Source organism: Carcharodon carcharias, chromosome 14, assembly GCF_017639515.1.
Source record: "Carcharodon carcharias isolate sCarCar2 chromosome 14, sCarCar2.pri, whole genome shotgun sequence".
NCBI lineage: Eukaryota > Metazoa > Chordata > Chondrichthyes > Lamniformes > Lamnidae > Carcharodon > Carcharodon carcharias.
The window spans coordinates 59,196,286-59,215,745 of record NC_054480.1 but is presented as its reverse complement, the minus strand read 5'-3'; the positions used below and the strand labels follow the sequence as shown (position 1 = coordinate 59,215,745).

At 43.5% G+C, this 19,460-nt stretch overlaps 1 protein-coding gene across 1 annotated transcript in view; it reads left to right on the top strand.

Annotated features, from left to right (window-relative positions):
• Positions 1–401: 401 nt before the first annotated feature.
• Positions 402–19,460, top strand: part of cbln4 (cerebellin 4 precursor) — a 176,512-nt gene continuing 157,453 nt past the window's right edge. The window contains 3 exon segments of the mRNA XM_041205467.1: positions 402–500; positions 5,304–5,606; positions 7,069–7,185. Coding sequence (XP_041061401.1) covers positions 402–500; positions 5,304–5,606; positions 7,069–7,185 — 519 coding nt within the window.

The window sequence follows — 19,460 nt, the reverse complement described above, 5'->3', positions numbered from 1 at the left end:
CTATCAAAACCTTTCATAATTTTAAATAAATCTATTAGGTCAACCATTAACCTTTTTTCAAGAGAAAAGAGAAGGAGCCTGATGATCCTTTCCTGATATCTATTACCATTTGTTGGTATTATTCTTGCAAATCTTCTCTGCACCCTCTCCAGGGTCTCTTTATCCTTTTTCAAATATGGTTACCAGAACTGTACCAGGCTGAAGATTAAAAAGCTCAGAGGGGAATTGAATAAGGAAATAAAAGAGAGTATGAGAAGAAACTCACAGCTCATAGGGGATTCAAAAACATTCTTATGGGCATATAAACAGTGAGAGGATAGTAAGATGAGGGGTGGAACTGATTAGGGACTGAAATGTGGATATATTCATGTAGGCAGGGGTCATGGCTGAAGTACTAAATGATGGCATTTGTCTTTACCAAGGAAGATGATGCTCTCAAAGCCATTGTGAAAGAGGAGGTAATTGAGATGCTGGATAATCTCCAAATTGATAAAGGGGAGGTAAAGTTGATAAGTCACGAGGACTAGGATGGGATTCACTTGAGAATGCTAGGGTAAAAGTAAGGGTAGAAATTGCAGATGTAGTTTTATTTTATTTATTCTTTCATGGGATGTGGATGCCACTGTTGCTCATCCACAATTGTCCTTGAGAAGGTGGTGCTGAGCTGTCTTCTTGAACTGCTGCAATCCATCTGGTGCAGATACACTCACAGTGCTGATAGGAAGGGAGTTCCAGGATTTTGATCCAATGACAGTGGAGGAACAGTGATATAGTTCCAAGTCAGGATTGTGTGGCTTGGAGGGGAATTTGCAGGTGGTAGTGTTTCAATGCATTTGCTGCCCTTGTCCTTCTAGCTGGTAGAGGTCATGGATTTGGACGGTGCTCTCAAAGAAGCCTTGGTGAGTTGCTGCAATGCATCTTGTAGAACCTGCTGCCACTATGTGTTGGTGATGGAGGGAGTGACTGTTTAAGCTGGTGGATGGAGTGCCATTCAAGCGAGCTGCTTTTTCTTGGATGGTGTCAAGCTTCTTGGTTGTTGTTGGAAGCTGCAATCAACCAGGCAAGTTTATGGGTGATACAAAACTTGGGCCTGAATTTTTCATCCGTCAGGGCACGTGTGATCAGCAGGCCCAGAAAGCAGACAGGAAGTGGGCCTTTGGCTGCAATCGGCCCCCGACCGCGATTTCACACTGCTGGCCAATTAACGGCTGCAAAATGCTCAGAGCTGCCAGGGTGGGGCCAGGAAGAGGGTGGGCACTTACCTGAGGGTGCGGGTGGGTGTTTCTAATGAGCTCCCTGAAGGCAGACCGTTGCCCCAGGGAGCTGCAGACCTCCACAGAATAAAGGAAATGACAAAAATGCTGCAAAATATGTCCATGCAGCACAATCATGCACCTGAAAGCATACCTCATTAAAAAAAAGGACCGAGATATCTCTTTTTATTTTCCCATGGAGATTTCATCCCACCCTGGATTGAGGTTTGAGCAAAGATGTAAAGGCCGTGTGGCTGATTGGTCCATTCGCCAACCATAAATGTGGGTTGGCCACATAAAATCGCTGTTAACATGCTTCATTAATGGGCTCAGTTGCCCACTTAATTGTTAGAGGGCTCGCTTCTAACTGTCGCACGTGCCCCCCGAGTGAAATATTGCGCAAGTGCGCAATGACATAGAGATGCCCACCTGATGTCATCTCGCACTATTTCACATACATTTGGGCTGCACACACACCTACCCGCAGGATGTTAAATTCTGACTTTGGGAGTATCGTGAATTGTGAGGAAGGCAATGTAGAAATTCGAAAGGACATAGACAAGTTGGTGAAATGGGCGGACAAGTGGCAGATTAAGTTCAATGTGGAGAAATGTGAAGTGATTCAATTTGGTAGGAAAAGCATAGAGAGGCAATATAAAATTAAGGGCACAATTCTAAAGGGAGTGCAGGAGCAGAGGGACCTGATAAGTCAGTGGAGGTGGGAGAATCGGTTGATAGTGCGGTTAATAAAGCATACAGTATCCTAATATTAATAGGGGCATGGCGTACGAGATCAAGGAGGTTTTGTTGAACTTGAATTAGATACTAGTTCGGCCTCAGCTGGAGTATTGAGTCCAGATCTGGGCACTGCAGTTTAGGAAGGATGTGAGGGCATTGGATAGAGTGCAGAAAAGATTCATAAGAATGGTTCCAGGGATGAGAGACTTCAGTTATAAAGATAGATATGAGAGGGGATTGTTTTCCTTGGAGAAAAAAATGGCTGAGAGGAGATTTGATAGAGGCATTCAAAATCATGGGGGATCTGGATAGAGTAGATAGGGAGAAACTGTTCTCGCTCATGAAAGGATTGAGAACAAGAGGGCACAGATCAATTGAACTAATTGGTAAAAAAAAGAAAAAAATTACATGAGGAAAAATGTTTTTGTGCAGCGTGTGGTTAAGATCTGAAATGCACTGCTTATGAGTGTGGTGGGGGTAGGTTCAGCTGAAGCATTCAAAAGGGAATTAGACAGTTATCTAAATAGGAAGAAGTTGCAGGGTTATGGTCTAAAGAAGGGAGAAAGGCACTAAGTGAATTGTTCATTTGGAGAGCCAGTGCAGACACAACGGGTTGAATGATCTCCTACACTATAATGTTTCTGTGTTTCTCTGTAACCTTTATAGAATACTGGTTTGGCTTCAACTGGAGTGTTTCGTCAATTCTGAGCACCACACTTTTGGAAGGATATGATGGTTTTAGAGAGGGTGCAGAAAAGGTTTACGGGATGGTTTCCGATCTGAAGAACATCAGTTACATGGACAGATTGGAGGCGTTAATGTTGTCTCCTTAAAGAAGAGACAGTTGAGAGAAGATTTGACAGAGGTGTTCAAAACCTGAGGGGTCTAGACAGAGTCGATCGAGAAATTGTCCACATTGGCAGAACTCAAGAATCAGTGGACACAGATTTAAGGTGATTTGCAAAAGAAACAGCGACAATGAGGAAGAATTTTTTTTTGCAGCAAGTGGATATGATCGGAATTCACTGCGTGAGAGTTTGGTGGAGGGAGATTCAATTGTGGCTTTCAAGAGTAATGGATAAGGGCCTGTAGAGAAAACATTTGCAGGGCGATGTGGAAAGGGTGAGCGAGTGGGACTAGGAGAGTTGCTGCTGCAGAGAGCTGGCATGGACACAAAAGGGCCAAATGGCCTCCTTCTGTGCTGCAACCATCCTATAATTTGATGACAAAATCACTAAATGTTCATACATGAATACAAAAGACAATCCAAAAGGTTAACAGAATGTTTGCCATTATCTCAATGGGTTGTGATATGAAAGTGTGGGAGCAATGCTTCAGTTCTATTGAGTTTTGGTCATGTTCCTATCTGAGCTATTGCATTTAGTTTTGGGTACAGACCTCAGGAAAGATACAATGATCTTGAAAGTGATACAGTGCAGATTCACCAGAATAATAGCAGAGCGTGAACCAGGTTGCATAAAGTTGGTTTATATTTCATGGAGCTATGGAAGTGCAAAAGTGATCTAATTGAATAAAGTCTTTAAACTTGTAAAGAATTTGTTAAGGGTTGATACAGAGGAACAATTTTAGCAGAATCCAGAACAGTGGGGCTAAATTTTAAAAATAGAACTAAACTATTCAGGAGTCAAATCAGGTAGGTTTTTTTACTGGAAAAATAACAGAACTCAGAATATTTCACAACAAGTTCTGGATACTGGGTAAATTAAAACTTTCAAGGGCAAAATTGATAGTTTTTTTTGAAGGAATGTGGAATTGAGGTACAGATCAGCCAAGATCTCATTGAATGGTTTACTGCTGTCCATATTTCCCTCTTTTTCTAATTGCCTTCAAGGATGAACCTAGGGGATCAACAAATTCATCAAAACATAACCAACTAATTTTGGTTTTATAATTACACTTTGTCTGATGGTGCAGTAATCAAGTGTTGACTGGAATATTAGCTTCGACAGTTAAGTTACAGAAGTGACAATAAGTGTGTCATATTATCTAACCCTTGGGATGTGAACATTATAGCGCACTCCGTGTTACGTTTCTAACAATGGCTTCCTACTATATCCCTCACATTTTAATGTAGCTGATATTGATCTACGAGATGGAAGGGACCATTTACATGTATTGGGCATTTCAATATTGGGAATAGATCAATAACGAAAGCTGCCACAAGGCGGCGCCGTTGGAAATTGAAACGAGGAGTGCGGTTTAAAGCAGTATTGAGCCTAAGGGGTGACATTTTACTGTGGCTGAATGGTTAGATTAACGTTATTTTAAAATGCAATATTTAGACTTGCTTACAATTTCCTACCCATGAAACACGTGCAGTACACTGAGTTTTTTACACGAGTTCACAGCTGAACTTTCTAATCATTTATATATTTTTTCACAAAAATATTAGAAATATTTCTGGTTGCTAAGCTTCCATTGCAGGCAAATGCTCGATATTTGAAATAATCAGGATTTTTGCTGGCTAAAAGCAGATTTATTCGTGATGTAAAGAAAATAGATACAGCGAAAAGTAGACAGAACGAAAATGACAGTGACAAACTGTTAGACATGTCTGCGCATAAAGTACTGTGGGAATAATGAAGTAATTTTAGGATAGATACTGTATTTATCACATCTTCAACAGCGTTGCACTTATTGTTGCTTGCTTGAGTTTTTTATTTCTTTATCTTGAAGTCTCACTGGAAAGGATTATTTAAATTCGGACAGAATTTTGAACTAAGCAATGGAAGCATTCATTTAGCACTGCTCTTGCCAGTCTTTGAAAGTGGAGTGGGCTTGTGACATCAAAACCAAAGGGATTCGCGATGACAGCGATTCCAAACTGCAGCCACCCTGACACTTAGATCAGACAGAGAGCTCGGCATCTGGCAGGCAGAATCAGTAGTGAACCTCGAGAATCGATAGCTCGCGTTGCATCTCGTCCAAATCGGACAGGGGGATATTAACTGATATGGCAACGTCAAATAATGTTTTGTTTGACTATGGTCTTTCCCATCAATAATTCACACCGGGACTTATCGATCAAGAAAGGTTTGTGGGGTTTTCTTTCAGTCCGAGAAGAGAGATTTACAAGGGACGGACGACTTTAAGGTGCAATGTTTTCAGGAGGGAGTTGTGCTGATTCGTACTGGGATATCCAGATGTAGAGCAGATTAAGAGGAGCTGTTTTGCTCGTACAGCAGAAATCTAGGAAGAAGGAGAAGAAAAGAAGGGGGATCCAGGAGTTCGGCTGGACGGAGAGGGAGGCTTGTTTGGAGATCTTTGGTTGGTTAGTGTTGCCCGTGAGAGGTCTGGTAGTGGCTGCTGTCGAGAATGGTGCTCTCCATGGTGCTGGTGGCGGTGGCTGGACTGGCGCTCTCCACGGTGCCGGTGATGACACAGAATGACACGGAACCCATCGTCCTGGAAGGGAAGTGCCTGGTGGTGTGCGACTCCAATCCGACTGGTGACTCCAAGGGCTCATCCTCCTCCTCCCCGCTTGGGATCTCTGTCCGCGCCGCTAACTCCAAGGTGGCTTTCTCGACCGTGAGGAGCACCAACCACGAGCCATCCGAGATGAGCAATAAAACTCGGATTATTTACTTTGATCAGGTAACCTGACAGAATTAGAAATAAGAACGCACAACAGGAGGTTTCACTTCAAAAGACAGCATTTAAATGAAGAGCTGGTTTTCAGATGTAATTCAATGCTACACGTTATATTAGCGAAACGATGAAGGTGGTTGGATGATTCCAGATGTTTAAATGTACAGATGCAGGTGACATTGTACAAGGGGTTAAGTATTCAGTGGGTATTTCATTCCACAAATCGATTTATTTACATATCCCTCTATCTGTGAACAGACCCAGCATTATAAAGAAGAAGGATTAAGAGTGGGTTACACAGGCGAATGGTGCAACAAGTGTTAATAAGCAGAGAGTCTCGATTATATAGAACTGCCTGGTATCACTGATACTAAATGCACTGGCATGGAGCGATAAAATTTGATGAAACGGCATTGTGTTAAATAAGGAATAATTTTAAATGAGGAAAAAAAATAGGAAAGGATGCGCTCAGAATATGTAATTACATAATCATTACCAATAAGTAGAAATGGATTCATAGCCGCTGGCACTCAATGAAAATAAAAGAAGCTAAATATAAAACAATTCATTAAAATCGAACATTATCTGCACTTTAATATTCATAGGTTCCAGCATGTGAGAGGTATTACAGTCATGAACTCAGTTTGATAATACTGCGCGGTCTCGATTTCAAAATTGCCTGTGAGGGGTTTATATTTTGGTAAGATAAATAAACTTACCGGAGAGAAGTAGATTATGATTCTCGTTTCAGGTAATAGGATCTTACTTCAGAAGTGTTAGCTAGATGTGTGTGTTTTTTTTAAAGTCACGTAAGGAATCACAAACACGCATTGCGTTAATAACTTCACTCACCTCAGTTTCACATTTCTTAAAATGTAAGCATGGGTGAAATTCGCATGTTATCGGTTTATGACAGAGAGGATACATTGCCATTATAGGTCAGGGTCATCAACACTTTGAGTCAGGTTAGCTCAATTTTTTTTCCACAAAGTGGTTAATTATTTAAATTTTATTCAACTTTTCATGTTTTATTTTCAGACAGTCATCTGCATGTGTGTGCCAGGCGTCATTGTTAGGAATCGGCCAGTGACTGTAGATTATGACTTTATTAATATCATGGAGGTTGGAGGAATATCGATTCACGAGGAATATATAGATCTTTTCAGACCAACTAAACGTTGAATTGATACGAATGTCAACTGTAACAGCTATCAATATAGCATAGGATAATGATGGGATGGAGAGTCGGAGATATTTTTTTTTCTATTTAGACAGTTTTAAATAGCACCAGCTGGGGAGATATAACATGATAACATAATTATAATATACAATACATTATAATATACTGTAATACAATATATTAAAATTAACCCGTGATTACCCAGCGGCTCTAAGCTCAATGATTTCCCTCCAGGCTGACAGCATGAACTGATCGAGTTCTCGCTCTCTCTCTCTCTCTCTTTTGCAGATCTTGGTAAATGTGGGTAATTGTTTCACCCTGGAGTCAGTCTTTGTAGCCCCAAGGAAAGGCATTTACAGTTTCAACTTTCATGTAATCAAAGTGTACCAGAGCCAAACTATTCAGGTCTGTATGTGAATGTTTATAGCTATTGAAATTCCCATCACAACAATGTGGTAATTTAACCCTATCCGTAGCTATCCAAATGCAGGCCGGCTGTGACATATACGACTAATACTGCAAAGACACAGGGACTGATACAAGTATGAACTCACGACTTTATAAATGCATTTTCTGACACAAATCTGCCACAGAGGTCATGGCATCACTGAAGGATATATCATTGTTTTATTTTTTTCTAGGATGATTGAGGTATCATTAAAAGCGTAAAATATCATTATTTTAAATGTAAAGTTGTTGTTTCTCAATATGAAACGGATCCAAATCACAAATACGAAGTTAGGGTCAGAAGCTGCACTTTGAGTTTCCTCTTGAGGACGACTGGAACTTGCAATTGATAAATTACAAGCTATGTAGGTATAAACTTAAAAAGATGATTCACTGCACTAAGTGCCTGGCATTTGATTACAATTACAATGTGGGAGAGGAGAGCTAGAAGCTCTCTGGTTATAGAAAATTTATAAGGAACCTTTCAGCCAGCTGATATAATGGCCTCTACCCTGTAGCACTAACCAACTTTATCATTCAGTTCATCGGCTAACACTGACTTTAGGTTAGAACTTTATACATCTATGTTGTTTGAATTCCATAGTTGTGTGAAATTTATATTTGCGAAACCTTCCATTGATACTGGTAAGAGAGCCACCTATTTAAAGTGTGTTTATTTATGGTTAATTTCTTTGGTAACATTTGATGTGTGTTAGGGTGAAGAATATCAATGCTGCAGCAGAGAGCAATTACTCCATTATCAGTATCAAATATTCAGATATTGTGGGGTTAACTTCAGATCCACACTTCCTCTGCACTAATCTAAAAATATTATTTTTCAGCAATTCTGTAACTCTTGCCTTTACTACACCAGCAATTTGTTCACCATGTTAATGAGTCTAGCAATTTAAAATAATTCATAACCAGATTAAAAGCAGTTCATGTGGTGGCTATAAGTCAATTTGGAACTGAGTTTAAATTGTCTGAATGTGTTTCACACGGAACCTTTATTGTCATTAGCCAGAGTAGTCCTTTAACCTGGGATAGACTCAAAGTGAAAAAGCAGAGTGAAAATGATATTACTAACCCAGTCCCTCCTGTATTATCATCTATACTGTTTATTTCTAGTTGAGCCTTTCACTGTCATTTTAATAACTTCTCTGTACATGGACAACATTGTTGAACTTTAATAATTTTGGAGATTCAACAGGTGATTATTTTGCCTTAAAGGCATGGTTAATAATATAATATATTGGACTTCTGGTGATCTTATTCACAGATCATTATGTTGTTCCCACACAAACTTCTAGTCAAATATTGCCTTTAACAAAGAAAAATCTCCCAAGGTTCATTACAGAGCTGTAACAAAAAGCAAACACTTAGACAAATAAAATGATATTAGGAAGCACCAATCAGATGAGTTTACAGGACGATCTTAAAGAAGAAAAGGAAGGTAGAGAGGTGGAGGCTGAAGTCATGTCTGCAAATAATGTGGTAGAAATAAGAGATGCACAAGAGTCTGAAGTCAGTGGAGTGAATAATTGGGATGGGAATTGAGGGACCTACGGAAGTCACAGAGTTATGGAAGGGTGGGGCCATTGCAGAATTTGAACAACATTGTTGCCCCCTTAACAGCAGTGGCCTTAACAGCTCCATTCTGTTTTAACAACTTGCTTGTTCAATGCCTCTGTTAGAACTAACCTCTGGTCAACCCCACTCGCTCACCCACCACTGGGCACTGGACTCTGCTAATAGGTTAATTTTCAGTGTCCCTATCTGCAATTCCCTCATTAATGTTCTTTCATTTGTGAACAAGGCCCATATTGTCCATGACCATATTATAAGTGATCATACTGACAGCCAGTGTAACCTAAACCTGCTAAGAGGAAATTGACAAAATCAGATTGGCCACACATTTTACATCCTATAAGTTTGACTTTTCATTGAATTCAATGAAGCAAAGGGGTACTAAATACTTACCTGGCAGGGGAGAGACCTTTATCGCGTTTCTGCCAGGGAAAGAGCAATGGCTATAACCAGTCAAACCCCTTACCATGGGGTACCTAACACCATCCGAGTCATGGTGAAGGGTAGCGAGCAAGGAACAGGAATGGATAGGACCTTCTTCACCAAGAGGATCCTATTCAAGCTGTGTGGTTTCGAGGCTGCGGAGATCTACTGCCTCCAGGATTTCCCCAGCGCTTGTTTCTTTGATGTGACCTTCAAGCACGTGGCAGCTTGTGTCAAACTCCTGAAGGTGTTTGAGGAAAAGAAAGACCTGCCAGAAATGAAGATCCTGATGGCGGAGCCGCTCTTTGTTCTACCGTTTCATCGTGAACGGGTTGCGACGGTACATCTGTACAACCCCTACGTCCCTGCCGCTGACGTGCTCACCTTCCTTACCAGGTACTTCGATAAGGTTGGGAGCTGCACTGAAGTTAAAGATAATTTGGGGATCTGGACATGTAAACGCCAGGTTAAGGTAACGCTCAAGACCGACGGTAAGGGAGCCGTTTTCCACCCCCCTTCCAGATTCGCTATCGGGGGAAGCCGTGGGTACCTTGTCTACGCTGGGCAACCCAAACTTTGTCGGTCATGCGGCAAGTCTGGTCATGTGGCGGCCAACTGCAGTGCTGTCCTCTGCAAGAACTGCAAAAAGGAAGGGCACCAGACAAAAGATTGTAAACAGGCTAAGTGCTGCAACCTGTGTGGCGAGGCAAGTCACCTCTACAAGACCTGCCCCAAACGTTGCCGTACTTATGCACAGGCAGTTAAAGCCAACGAGGGGGAAGCAGAAGAAATGCCTCGTGTCACTCCAACCACCAAGGCCCCCAGGGAGAACAACGAGACAAAGGAGGACACAGAGAGAGACAAGGTGGAGGAAAAGATTGGGGCAACAGACAGCCAATCAACAGCACTGCCCCCTGATCCTCCCACTCCTCAGGAGAGCAAATCAACGGAGGAGGAGGAGGCAGCAGTGGGAAAGCAGCAGGGGGAGTGGCAGCTGGTGAAGAGAGCAAAAAGGAAGAAGGGGCAAAAAAGAAACCAAGCCTCTTCCCAGACAAGAGTCAAGAAGCGTCTCCTATCCGACACAGATAACAAGAGCAGCAGCTCTTCGGATGAAGAAGTGCCAGGGCGGTGCCAACAGAAGAAGCGGCAAAACGCTAGGGAGTTGGTGGACGAGACACCCAAGCTCCAGAACATTGGAGAAAATGAGGAGACCAACGCACCCCAACTTTGCCCACAACCTGAAGAGGCCAGTGCACCACAACCCCAGGAATCTGGGAACAGTGAGGCGCTCAGCGCACCCTAGCTCCGGGAAGCCGGGAGCAGCAACGCCCCAGAGGGGGAGAGGATTGGAGAAGCTTCTCCAACAGAGGACATTTCAAACCCTGCTCTCTGCACAGATCCCCAGATGCCACCCGAGCAGAACATCTCCAATGGGGAGGTTCAGGACGCTTTCCTCAGCCCATCCCAAGTGAAGCAATTTGAGCACACCACGGGCATGAAGGAACTCTCAGAGACAACAGGTTTGGTAAGCGACTAACTGCTTTAAAATGGGTGTAAAGATTGTATCCATAAATGTGAGTAGCATTAAATCTACTATGCGATGTGTTGCGACCTTGGACTACCTTGCCAAGGTCAAAGCTGACCTGTTGTTTCTGCAGGAGTGTGCGATACCGCACCTCAGCTCCTACAGGCAATGGTCACGATGGTGGTCCCATGGGCCACCGATCTGGTCGGGAGGAAACGACTCTCGTTCCTCCGGCCTGGGGATTCTGCTGCGGGGAGGCAGCTTCACCGTCTCTCAGGTTAAGGAGGTGGTGGGCGGGCGCCTCCTCGTAGCAGACGTAATGTATAAGAATGCTCCACTCCGTTTAATTAACGTCTACCCCCGTCACAAGGGGCTGAGCGGCTGGAGGTTTTTCAGCAGCTCCCACTGCTGCTGGCGACCTCCAGACCGGTCATTCTGGGCGGTGACTTCAATTGCATCATCGATGCGGCTGGACGATCCGGCAGGGCTGACAGCAGATTGGACGCTACATCCAGATCCCTGATGGAAACAGTAAAGGATGCCAAGCTGCACGATGTCTTCAGCAACCCTGCAGATGGAGCACAGCGTAGATACACCTGGTCACGGCCAGATGGGTCCGTCTGTTCCAGGATAGACTTCCTGTTTGTGTCCCGTGCTTTCACAGTCAGATCCACCGACGTCAAGCTGGTGTTCTTCTCTGACCACTGCCTCCTACTGGCTGACTGTCACTTAGAGAAGGACAAGAGGGTTGGCAGGGGGGTATGGAAGCTAAACGTGCAACTGCTGACCCCAGAGAACATTGAGGAGCTCAAGAGGGATTACAAAGGTTGGAGAACCATGAAACCCCTCTTTGAGTCACGGACACACTGGTGGGAAGCGATCAAGGGAAACATCAAGAGGTTTTTCGTCCTCAAAGGCACCCAGAAAGCTAGAAAGAAACAGAGGGAAATGTCCCGACTCCAGAAAAACCTGCAGAATCTGCTCTGGCTGCGGTCGATGGGGGTCGATATCAAGGAGGAACTCCAAGAGGTGAAGAGCCAGCAAGCCTTGTTCTTTGCCTCGGAGGCCTCCAAGATCATCTTCCGTTCCAGAGTCCGCTCCATGGAGCAGGATGAGACGTGCTCACGTTTCTTCTTCCAAAAGGTACACAGAGAGAGCTCTGTGATCAGCAGCCTGAAGGAAGAAGACGGCTCAGTTAAGTCATTGCAGTCTGACATTTTGAGGATTAGCAAATCCTTCTATGCCGGATTATATGACGTGAAGCCCACAGACAGCACGGCCTCCCAGTCCTTCCTGTCCTCTATCACAGAGGTCTTAGATGACAGTACACGGGAGAGTCTGGACAAAGCACTAACTCCTGACGAACTGACTGAGGCCCTTGAATCCTTCGAGAAGAGTAAAACTCCCGGAAGTGACGGCTTGCCGGCCGAGTTGTATTTGGCTCTGTGGGACTGGATCGGCCCAGACCTGCTAGAAGTGTACGAGAGTATGCTCCTGGCTGGCAGTATGTCAGAATCCATGAGGAAAGGCATTATCACCCTCATCTACAAGCACAGGGGGGAAAGGGAGGAAATTAGAAATTGGCGACCCATTTCACTGTTGAATGTGGACTATAAAATTCTGTCCAAGGTCATCGCCATTCGGGTCAAATCCGCTCTGGAATTGGTGATCCACCCTGACCAGACCTGCACTGTGCTGGGCAGGAAGATCTCTGACAGCCTCGTGCTGCTCAGGGATACGATTGCCTATGTACAGGACAGTGGTGTGGATACCTGCCTCATCAGCCTGGATCAGGAGAAGGCCTTTGACAGAATATCGCACACCTATATGGTGGATGTGCTCTCCAAAATGGGGTTTGGGGAGGGAATTCGCAATTGGATCCAACTGCTCTACACTAACATCAGTAGTGCAGTCTCAATCAATGGGTGGGAATCAGATAGCTTTCCTATTAAAGCTGGAGTCAGGCAGGGCTGCCCTCTCTCGCCTGTTCTTTTCGTGTGTTGCATAGAACCCTTTGCTGAGTCCGTCAGGAAGGATCCGGGCATAAGAGGAGTGATGATCCCAGGTAGTGGAGGCACTCAGATCAAAGTCTCCCTGTACATGGACGATGTCGCCGTCTTCTGCTCGGATCCGCTCTCAGTGCACAGACTTATCCACATCTGGGACCGTTTCGAACTGGCCTCGGGAGCCAAGGTAAATCGTGGGAAGAGCGAGGCCATGTTCTTTGGGAACTGGGCTGACCGATCCTTTGTCGCCTTCACTGTCAGGGCTGATGGCCTGAAGGTGCTGGGGATATGGTTCGGAGGGACCAGGGCACGCGTTAGAAACTGGAAGGAGCGAGTGTCTATAGTGAAAAGGAAACTGGGCATGTGGGAGCGACGCTCCCTCTCCATTGCGGGTAAGAACCTGGTCATCAGGTGTGAGGCACTCTCGCTGTTGCTGTACGTGGCACAGGTCTGGCCCATTCCACACTCCTGTGTGGTGGCGATCACCCGAGCCATCTTTCGCTTTATCTGGAGGTCGAAAATGGATCGTGTCCGCAGGGACACGATGTACAAGCCTCTAGATAAAGGGGGAAAAAACGTGCCCAACATCGCCCTCATACTGATGGCCATCTTTGTGTGCGGCTGCATCAAGCGGTGCGTAGACACTCAGTATGCAAACACCAAGTGTCACTACATGCTGAGGTTCTACCTGTTCCCGGTGTTGCGAAGGATGGGTCTGGCCACGCTGCCGCGGAACGCTCCAAGTAGTTGGACTGTGCCGTACCACCTGTCCCTCATGGGAAAACTTATGCAGGGAAACACCTTCGACCACAAGTCCGTCAGGCAGTGGTCGGCACGTAACGTCTTAAAGGCCCTGAGGGAAAAGGAGAGGGTGGATCCTGTGGGATGGTTCCCTGAGCAGACTGACAAAGTTATTTGGCAGAATGCCTCATCACCAGAACTTTCCAACAAAAACCAAGATGTAGCTTGGCTGGTGGTGAGAAAGGCCCTCTCTGTAAGATCCTTCCTACACGCCAGGAGTCCCACCCCCTCTGCACGTTGCCCTCGAGGTGGCTGTGGTGGGGAAGAGACCGTTGTTCACCTCCTTGTAGATTGTGTCTTTGCGAAGAAGGTCTGGAGAGAGATGCAGTGGTTGTTGTCGAGGTTCATCCCGAGCAGTTCTGTGACAGAGGACTCTGTGCTCTACGGGCTGTTCCCAGGGACACACACCGAGACAAACATCAACTGCAGCTGGATGATCATCAACTCGGTGAAAGACGCTCTTTGGTCTGCCCGAAACTTGTTGGTTTTCCAGCGCAAAGAGTTGTCCCCGACCGAGTGTTGCAGACTGGCACCTTCCAAGGTCCAGGACTACGTGCTGAGGGACACAGTTAAGCTTGGGGCAGCCGCCGCAAAGGCGCAATGGGGAAGGGTCGCTGCCTAAGACCTTTCTGCCACAGTGCACTGGGGGGTTGGGAACTGTAAAGAGCCCCTCAGGCTGTACAGATTAAAATGAATGTCTGCCAATGATTGAAATTTTCATCGATTTTTCTGATACACCTTGTGTTTCATGTTGTAAAAGTTGAACCTGTTTGTATTTTTGTAATGGTGATTTGAAATGTTTCGAAATGTTTTTGAAGATTTATGAATAAAGTATATTTTTGCAAAAAAGAAACAAGGGGTACTAAATGGATGATCAATCCAATCCTGCAGTTTCCCACCAGGAAGTGGGAGTTGAATGTTATGCAACTTCATTCAGAAGTTTTCTTTCCCTGCCAATGTGGGCAGTAAACTTTTGCAACTCCAAATCATAGCTAGCCTGGTTTAACGTTTTATTGCAACATTGATAACACAGGAATCAGCATTAACCACAGCATGAGACATTTTACTTCCATTATATCATCATTATCATCACCAACACTATTACTTTCTTTACCTTCTCTGTTCTTCTGACCAAAGGAGATGGCAACATATCTGCCCCTTTGTTACCTGTATGTTATCCGGACCTATCATCATCTGCATTCACTTTCTTAGAATGGTATTTTCTGATGTTGTCAGATCTTGTACAACCCTGATATAGAAACAGTGATATTGATTTTAACCTGCAGCTCAAACCATGCTTGGTGAAGGACAGTGGGAGTGATGTTTTCATATTTAAGATTGCGTAATTGTAAAATTTCTTTCCAGTCACTTTATTTTCATTTTGCCTCTCCAATGTTGAATTTCAGTTGCTCAACTTACCTATTTTTATTCATTCCGTTTTTAGTTTGGGATATTTTTCCATTTTCCTTAGGTGATGGTGCTGTTTGTTTCCATATTTCTCATTACATTTTGCTATAACTTACTTCTTTTCTTGTAGTGATTTTACATTCATCTCAATAACCCCATCCCTTGTTATCATCATCATGAATTCCTGAGGCCATTTCAGCTTCTGGCATTTGGTCCAGTGCTTTCTCTGATAATGATATTTAATTCTGTATTCTTTAGCACCCTGTAGCCCTTTCTCTTTTTATTCTGACTTTTACTCCTACCAATATTGATGTGACCTGCCTCATTGGTTCCAATACTGTTTCCATGAACCACACAACGCCAACTTCCAACTGTTTCTGATTCCTGAGGCTACAGGATTCCCTTCTCCTTTTTAAACAGTTAGTAGATTTCCTGTATTTTTTGATGAATAGTCTGTGGTCTGGGGCACAGTTGTTATGCTCGACAACAGCAACAACATGTATTTTTATAATGCTTTTAACATAGAGTGCTTGCAAGAACATTATCAATAGAAATGTTTTTGATGCCAAGCTACAGAAGGCGATATCAGGACTTATGACCAAAAGCTTGGTCAAAGAATTAGGTTTTAAGGACCATCATAAAGGAAGAAAGAAAGGTGAAGAGTAAGAAAGATTTAGAGAGTAAATTCCAGAGCTTAGGGGCAAGGCAGCTGAAAGCATGGCCGCCAATAGTGGAGTGATTAAAATTGGGGATGTGCAAGAGGCCAGATTTTACAAGTGCAGAGATCGAGAAGGCTCGTGGGTCTGGAGGACTTAGGTCAGGGAGAAATCTGAAAATAAGGATGAGGATTTTGACATTGTTGAATAGGGAGCCATTGTAGGTCAGAAAGCATAGCGGTGATGGTCAAACAGGACTTGTTAGGAGTTAAGGTAGGTCAGCAAAGTTTTGGATGAGTGCAGTTTTATGGAAAGTAGGAAATAGGATTCCAGTGGTGGTCAGGGTCAGTCTGATGATGGTCAAGAGTCTGAGGGTGGCGGGGAGTCTTGGATGATTATGCTGGTGGGAGTTGGAGAACATACAGATCATGGCATTAGTGGTGGAGGTGTAGCAGTGGAGTTAACCAGTTTGCACAGCTGGACTGGGACTAAGAGCTGTTGAGGATGCGGCATGTAAGCAGCAAGGGGTGAAATTCCAGGCTGATGAGCTGTAAAAATAATTTTCCTGCAGAGATATTTACTCTCAGATGGCATACTTTCTTGTGTTGAATGGTATACAGTTTCAGAAGGAAAATAACATTATATTGGGTTGGGAATGTTTGTTGCAGCATATTCTGAGTAGATTAATCATATAACTTCTTGCCACCAAATATTCCAGCCATAAGACCATAGGATGTAGGAGCAGAAGTAGGCCATTTGGCCCATCGAGTCTGCTCCATCATTCAACGAGATCATGGCTGATCTGATAATCCTAAACTCCACTTTCCTGCCTTTTCCCCATAGATGTTGATTTCTTTTCTGATTAAAAATCTGTCTATCTCAGCCTTGAATATAATTAATGACCCAGCCTCTACAGCCCTCTGTGGCAAAGAATTCCACAGATTCACTACCCTCTGTGAGAAGAAATTCCTCCTCATTTCTATCTTAAAAGGGTAACCCCTTACTCTGAGATTATGCCCTCTGGTTCTAGGCTTTCACACAAGGGGAAGCAACTTCTCAGAAGCAACCCTGTCAAGCCCCCTAAGAATCTTATATGCTTCAATAAGGTCACCTCTTGTTCTTCTAAACTCCAATGAGTACAAGCCCAACCTACTCATCCTCTCCTTATAAGAAAATTCCTCCATACCTTGGGTAAACCTAGTGAACCTTCTCTGGACTTCCTCCAATGCCAGTTTATCTTTCCTTAGATTAGGGGACCAGAACTGTTCACGGTATCCTAGGTGTGATCTAACTAGTGCTTTGTATAGTTTTAGCAAGGTTATCTTTATTCTCCATGCCCTTTGAAATGAAGGCCAGCATTCCACTTGCCTTTCCTATTACCTGCTGAACTTGTACTCTAGTTTTTTCTGATCATGCACGAGGACCCCTAAATCCCTCTGCACTGCAGCTTTCTGCAGCCTTTCTCTAATTAAATAATATTCAGCTCATCTATTCTTCGTGCCAAAGTGCGTAACCTCACATTTTCCCACATTATATTTCATCTACCAATTTTTTGCCCACTCATTGAACCTCTCTATATCCCTTTGTAGACTCTTTCTGTCATCCTCACCACTTGCCTTTTCACCGATTTTTGTGTCATCCACAAACCAAATGCTTTGCTATTACATCCTTTATAATAGGCTCTAACATTTTCCCAATGATAGATGTTAAGCTAGCTGGCCCATAGTTACCTGTTTTTTGTCTCCGTTCCTTTTTGAATAAGGGTGTTACACTGACAGCTTTCCAATCTGCTGGATCTAAGGATTCTTGGAAATTTACTACCAGTGCTTCACTATCTCTGTAGTTGCTTCCTTTAATATCCTAGGATGCAATCCATCAGGTCCAGGGGACTTCTCGGACTTTAGCCCCATTAGTTTCTCTGGTGATAGTTATTGTATTTATTTCCTCCCCTCGTTTTGCCCCCTTGATTATTTAGTATTTTTGGAATGTTATTAGTGTCTTCTACCATGAAGACTGATGCAAAGTATTTATTCAACTCTTCTGCCATTTCCTGGTTTCCTATTATTATTCCCCCAGCCTCATTTTCTGAGGGGTCTATGTTCACGTTGGCCTCTCTCTTCCTTTTTATATATTTAAAGAAGCTCTTACTGTCCATTTTTATATTACTTGCTAGTTTACCCTCAAAGTTTATTTTCTCCCTCTTTATTATTTTTTTGTCAATCTTTTGTTGATTTTTAAGACTTTCCAAATCCTCTGGCTTGCTACTAATCTTTGTCACATGGCATGTTTTCCTTTCAATTTGATACTATCTTTAACTTCCTTGGTTAACCATGGTTGGTTCATCCCCTTCCTGGAATCCTTCTTCTTCACTGGGATATATGTTTCTTGAGAGTCACAAACTATTTCTTAAATGTCTGCCATTGTTCATGAATTGTCTTTTGTGCTAAAGTCCTTTCCAAATCCACTCCAGCCAACTCTACCCTCATTCCTTTATAATTACCCTTATTTAAGTTTAGCACAGTTGCTTCTGACCCAAGTTTCTCACTCTCAAACTGAATGCTAAATTCTACCATGTTATGGTCACGGTTTCCTCGAGTATCTTTCACTCTGAGATCATGTATTAAGCCTGCCTCATTACATTACCAGATCCAAAATAGCTTGATCCCAGGTTGGATCCACAACTTGTTGTTATAGGAAACTGTCCCGTATACACTCTATGAATTCCCACTCATGGCTACCTCTACCAATTTAATTTTCCAATCTACATGAAGATTCAAGTCACCCATGATTAACGTACTGCCTTTTTTACATGTCCTTATTATCTCCTCATTTATGCTCAGTACAGCTACTGTTAGGGGGCCTATGGACAACTCCCACCAGTGTCTTCTTCCCTTCTTATTTCTTACCTCCAGCCATATGGATTCTACATCTTCCGACCCAAGGTTATTTCTTGCTATTATACTTATTTCATCTCATACTAACAAAGCTACCCTGCCAGCCTTTCCTTCCTGCCTTTCCTTTTGAAAAGTCTCAAACCACTGAATATTTAGTTCCCAGCTTTGATCTCCTTGGAACAATGTCTTGGTTACGGCTATAAGATCATACTCATTGATCACTATTTGTGTCGTTAATTCATTTATTTTGTTTGGAATACTTTGCACATTTAAGTAAAGAGCCATTAATTTTGCCTTTTTACTACTTTTTCCCCTTTGACCCTATTTGCTGCTGTTTTTTTATGTTTTTACACTCTGTCCCTTCCTGTCACACTCTGGGTATCACAACCTAAATGGCTGCCCTGTGATGCTGCCATATCCTTTTGTTTTCTAGAACCCTCACCCCACTCTATTTAGTTTAAAGTCCTAGTAATTCGATTTGCCAGGGCACTAGTCCCAGCACGGTTCCACTGAAGCCCATCTCACTGGAACTGCTCCCTTTTATCCCAGAACTTGTGCCAGTGGCCCATGAACTGAAACCCATTCCCCCCACACCAATCTTTGAGCCATGCATTTAATGCCTTGATTTTATTTACCATATGCCAGTTTGCCCGTGGCTCAGGCAGTTATCCTGAGATTATTACCTTGGATGTTCTGCTTTTTAATTTAGCTCCTAACTGTTCAAATTCTTTCAGCAGAACCTCCTTTCTAGTCCTATCAATGTCACTGGTACCAATGTTGGTGACAACAACTGGATCCCTCCCCTCCCACTCCAAGCTCCTCTCCAGCCCCGAGGAGATGCCCTTAACCCTGGCATCGGGACTCACGCTCATGGCTGCAGAGAACAATATCTATCCCCCGAATTATACTGTCCCCTATCACTACCACGTTCCTA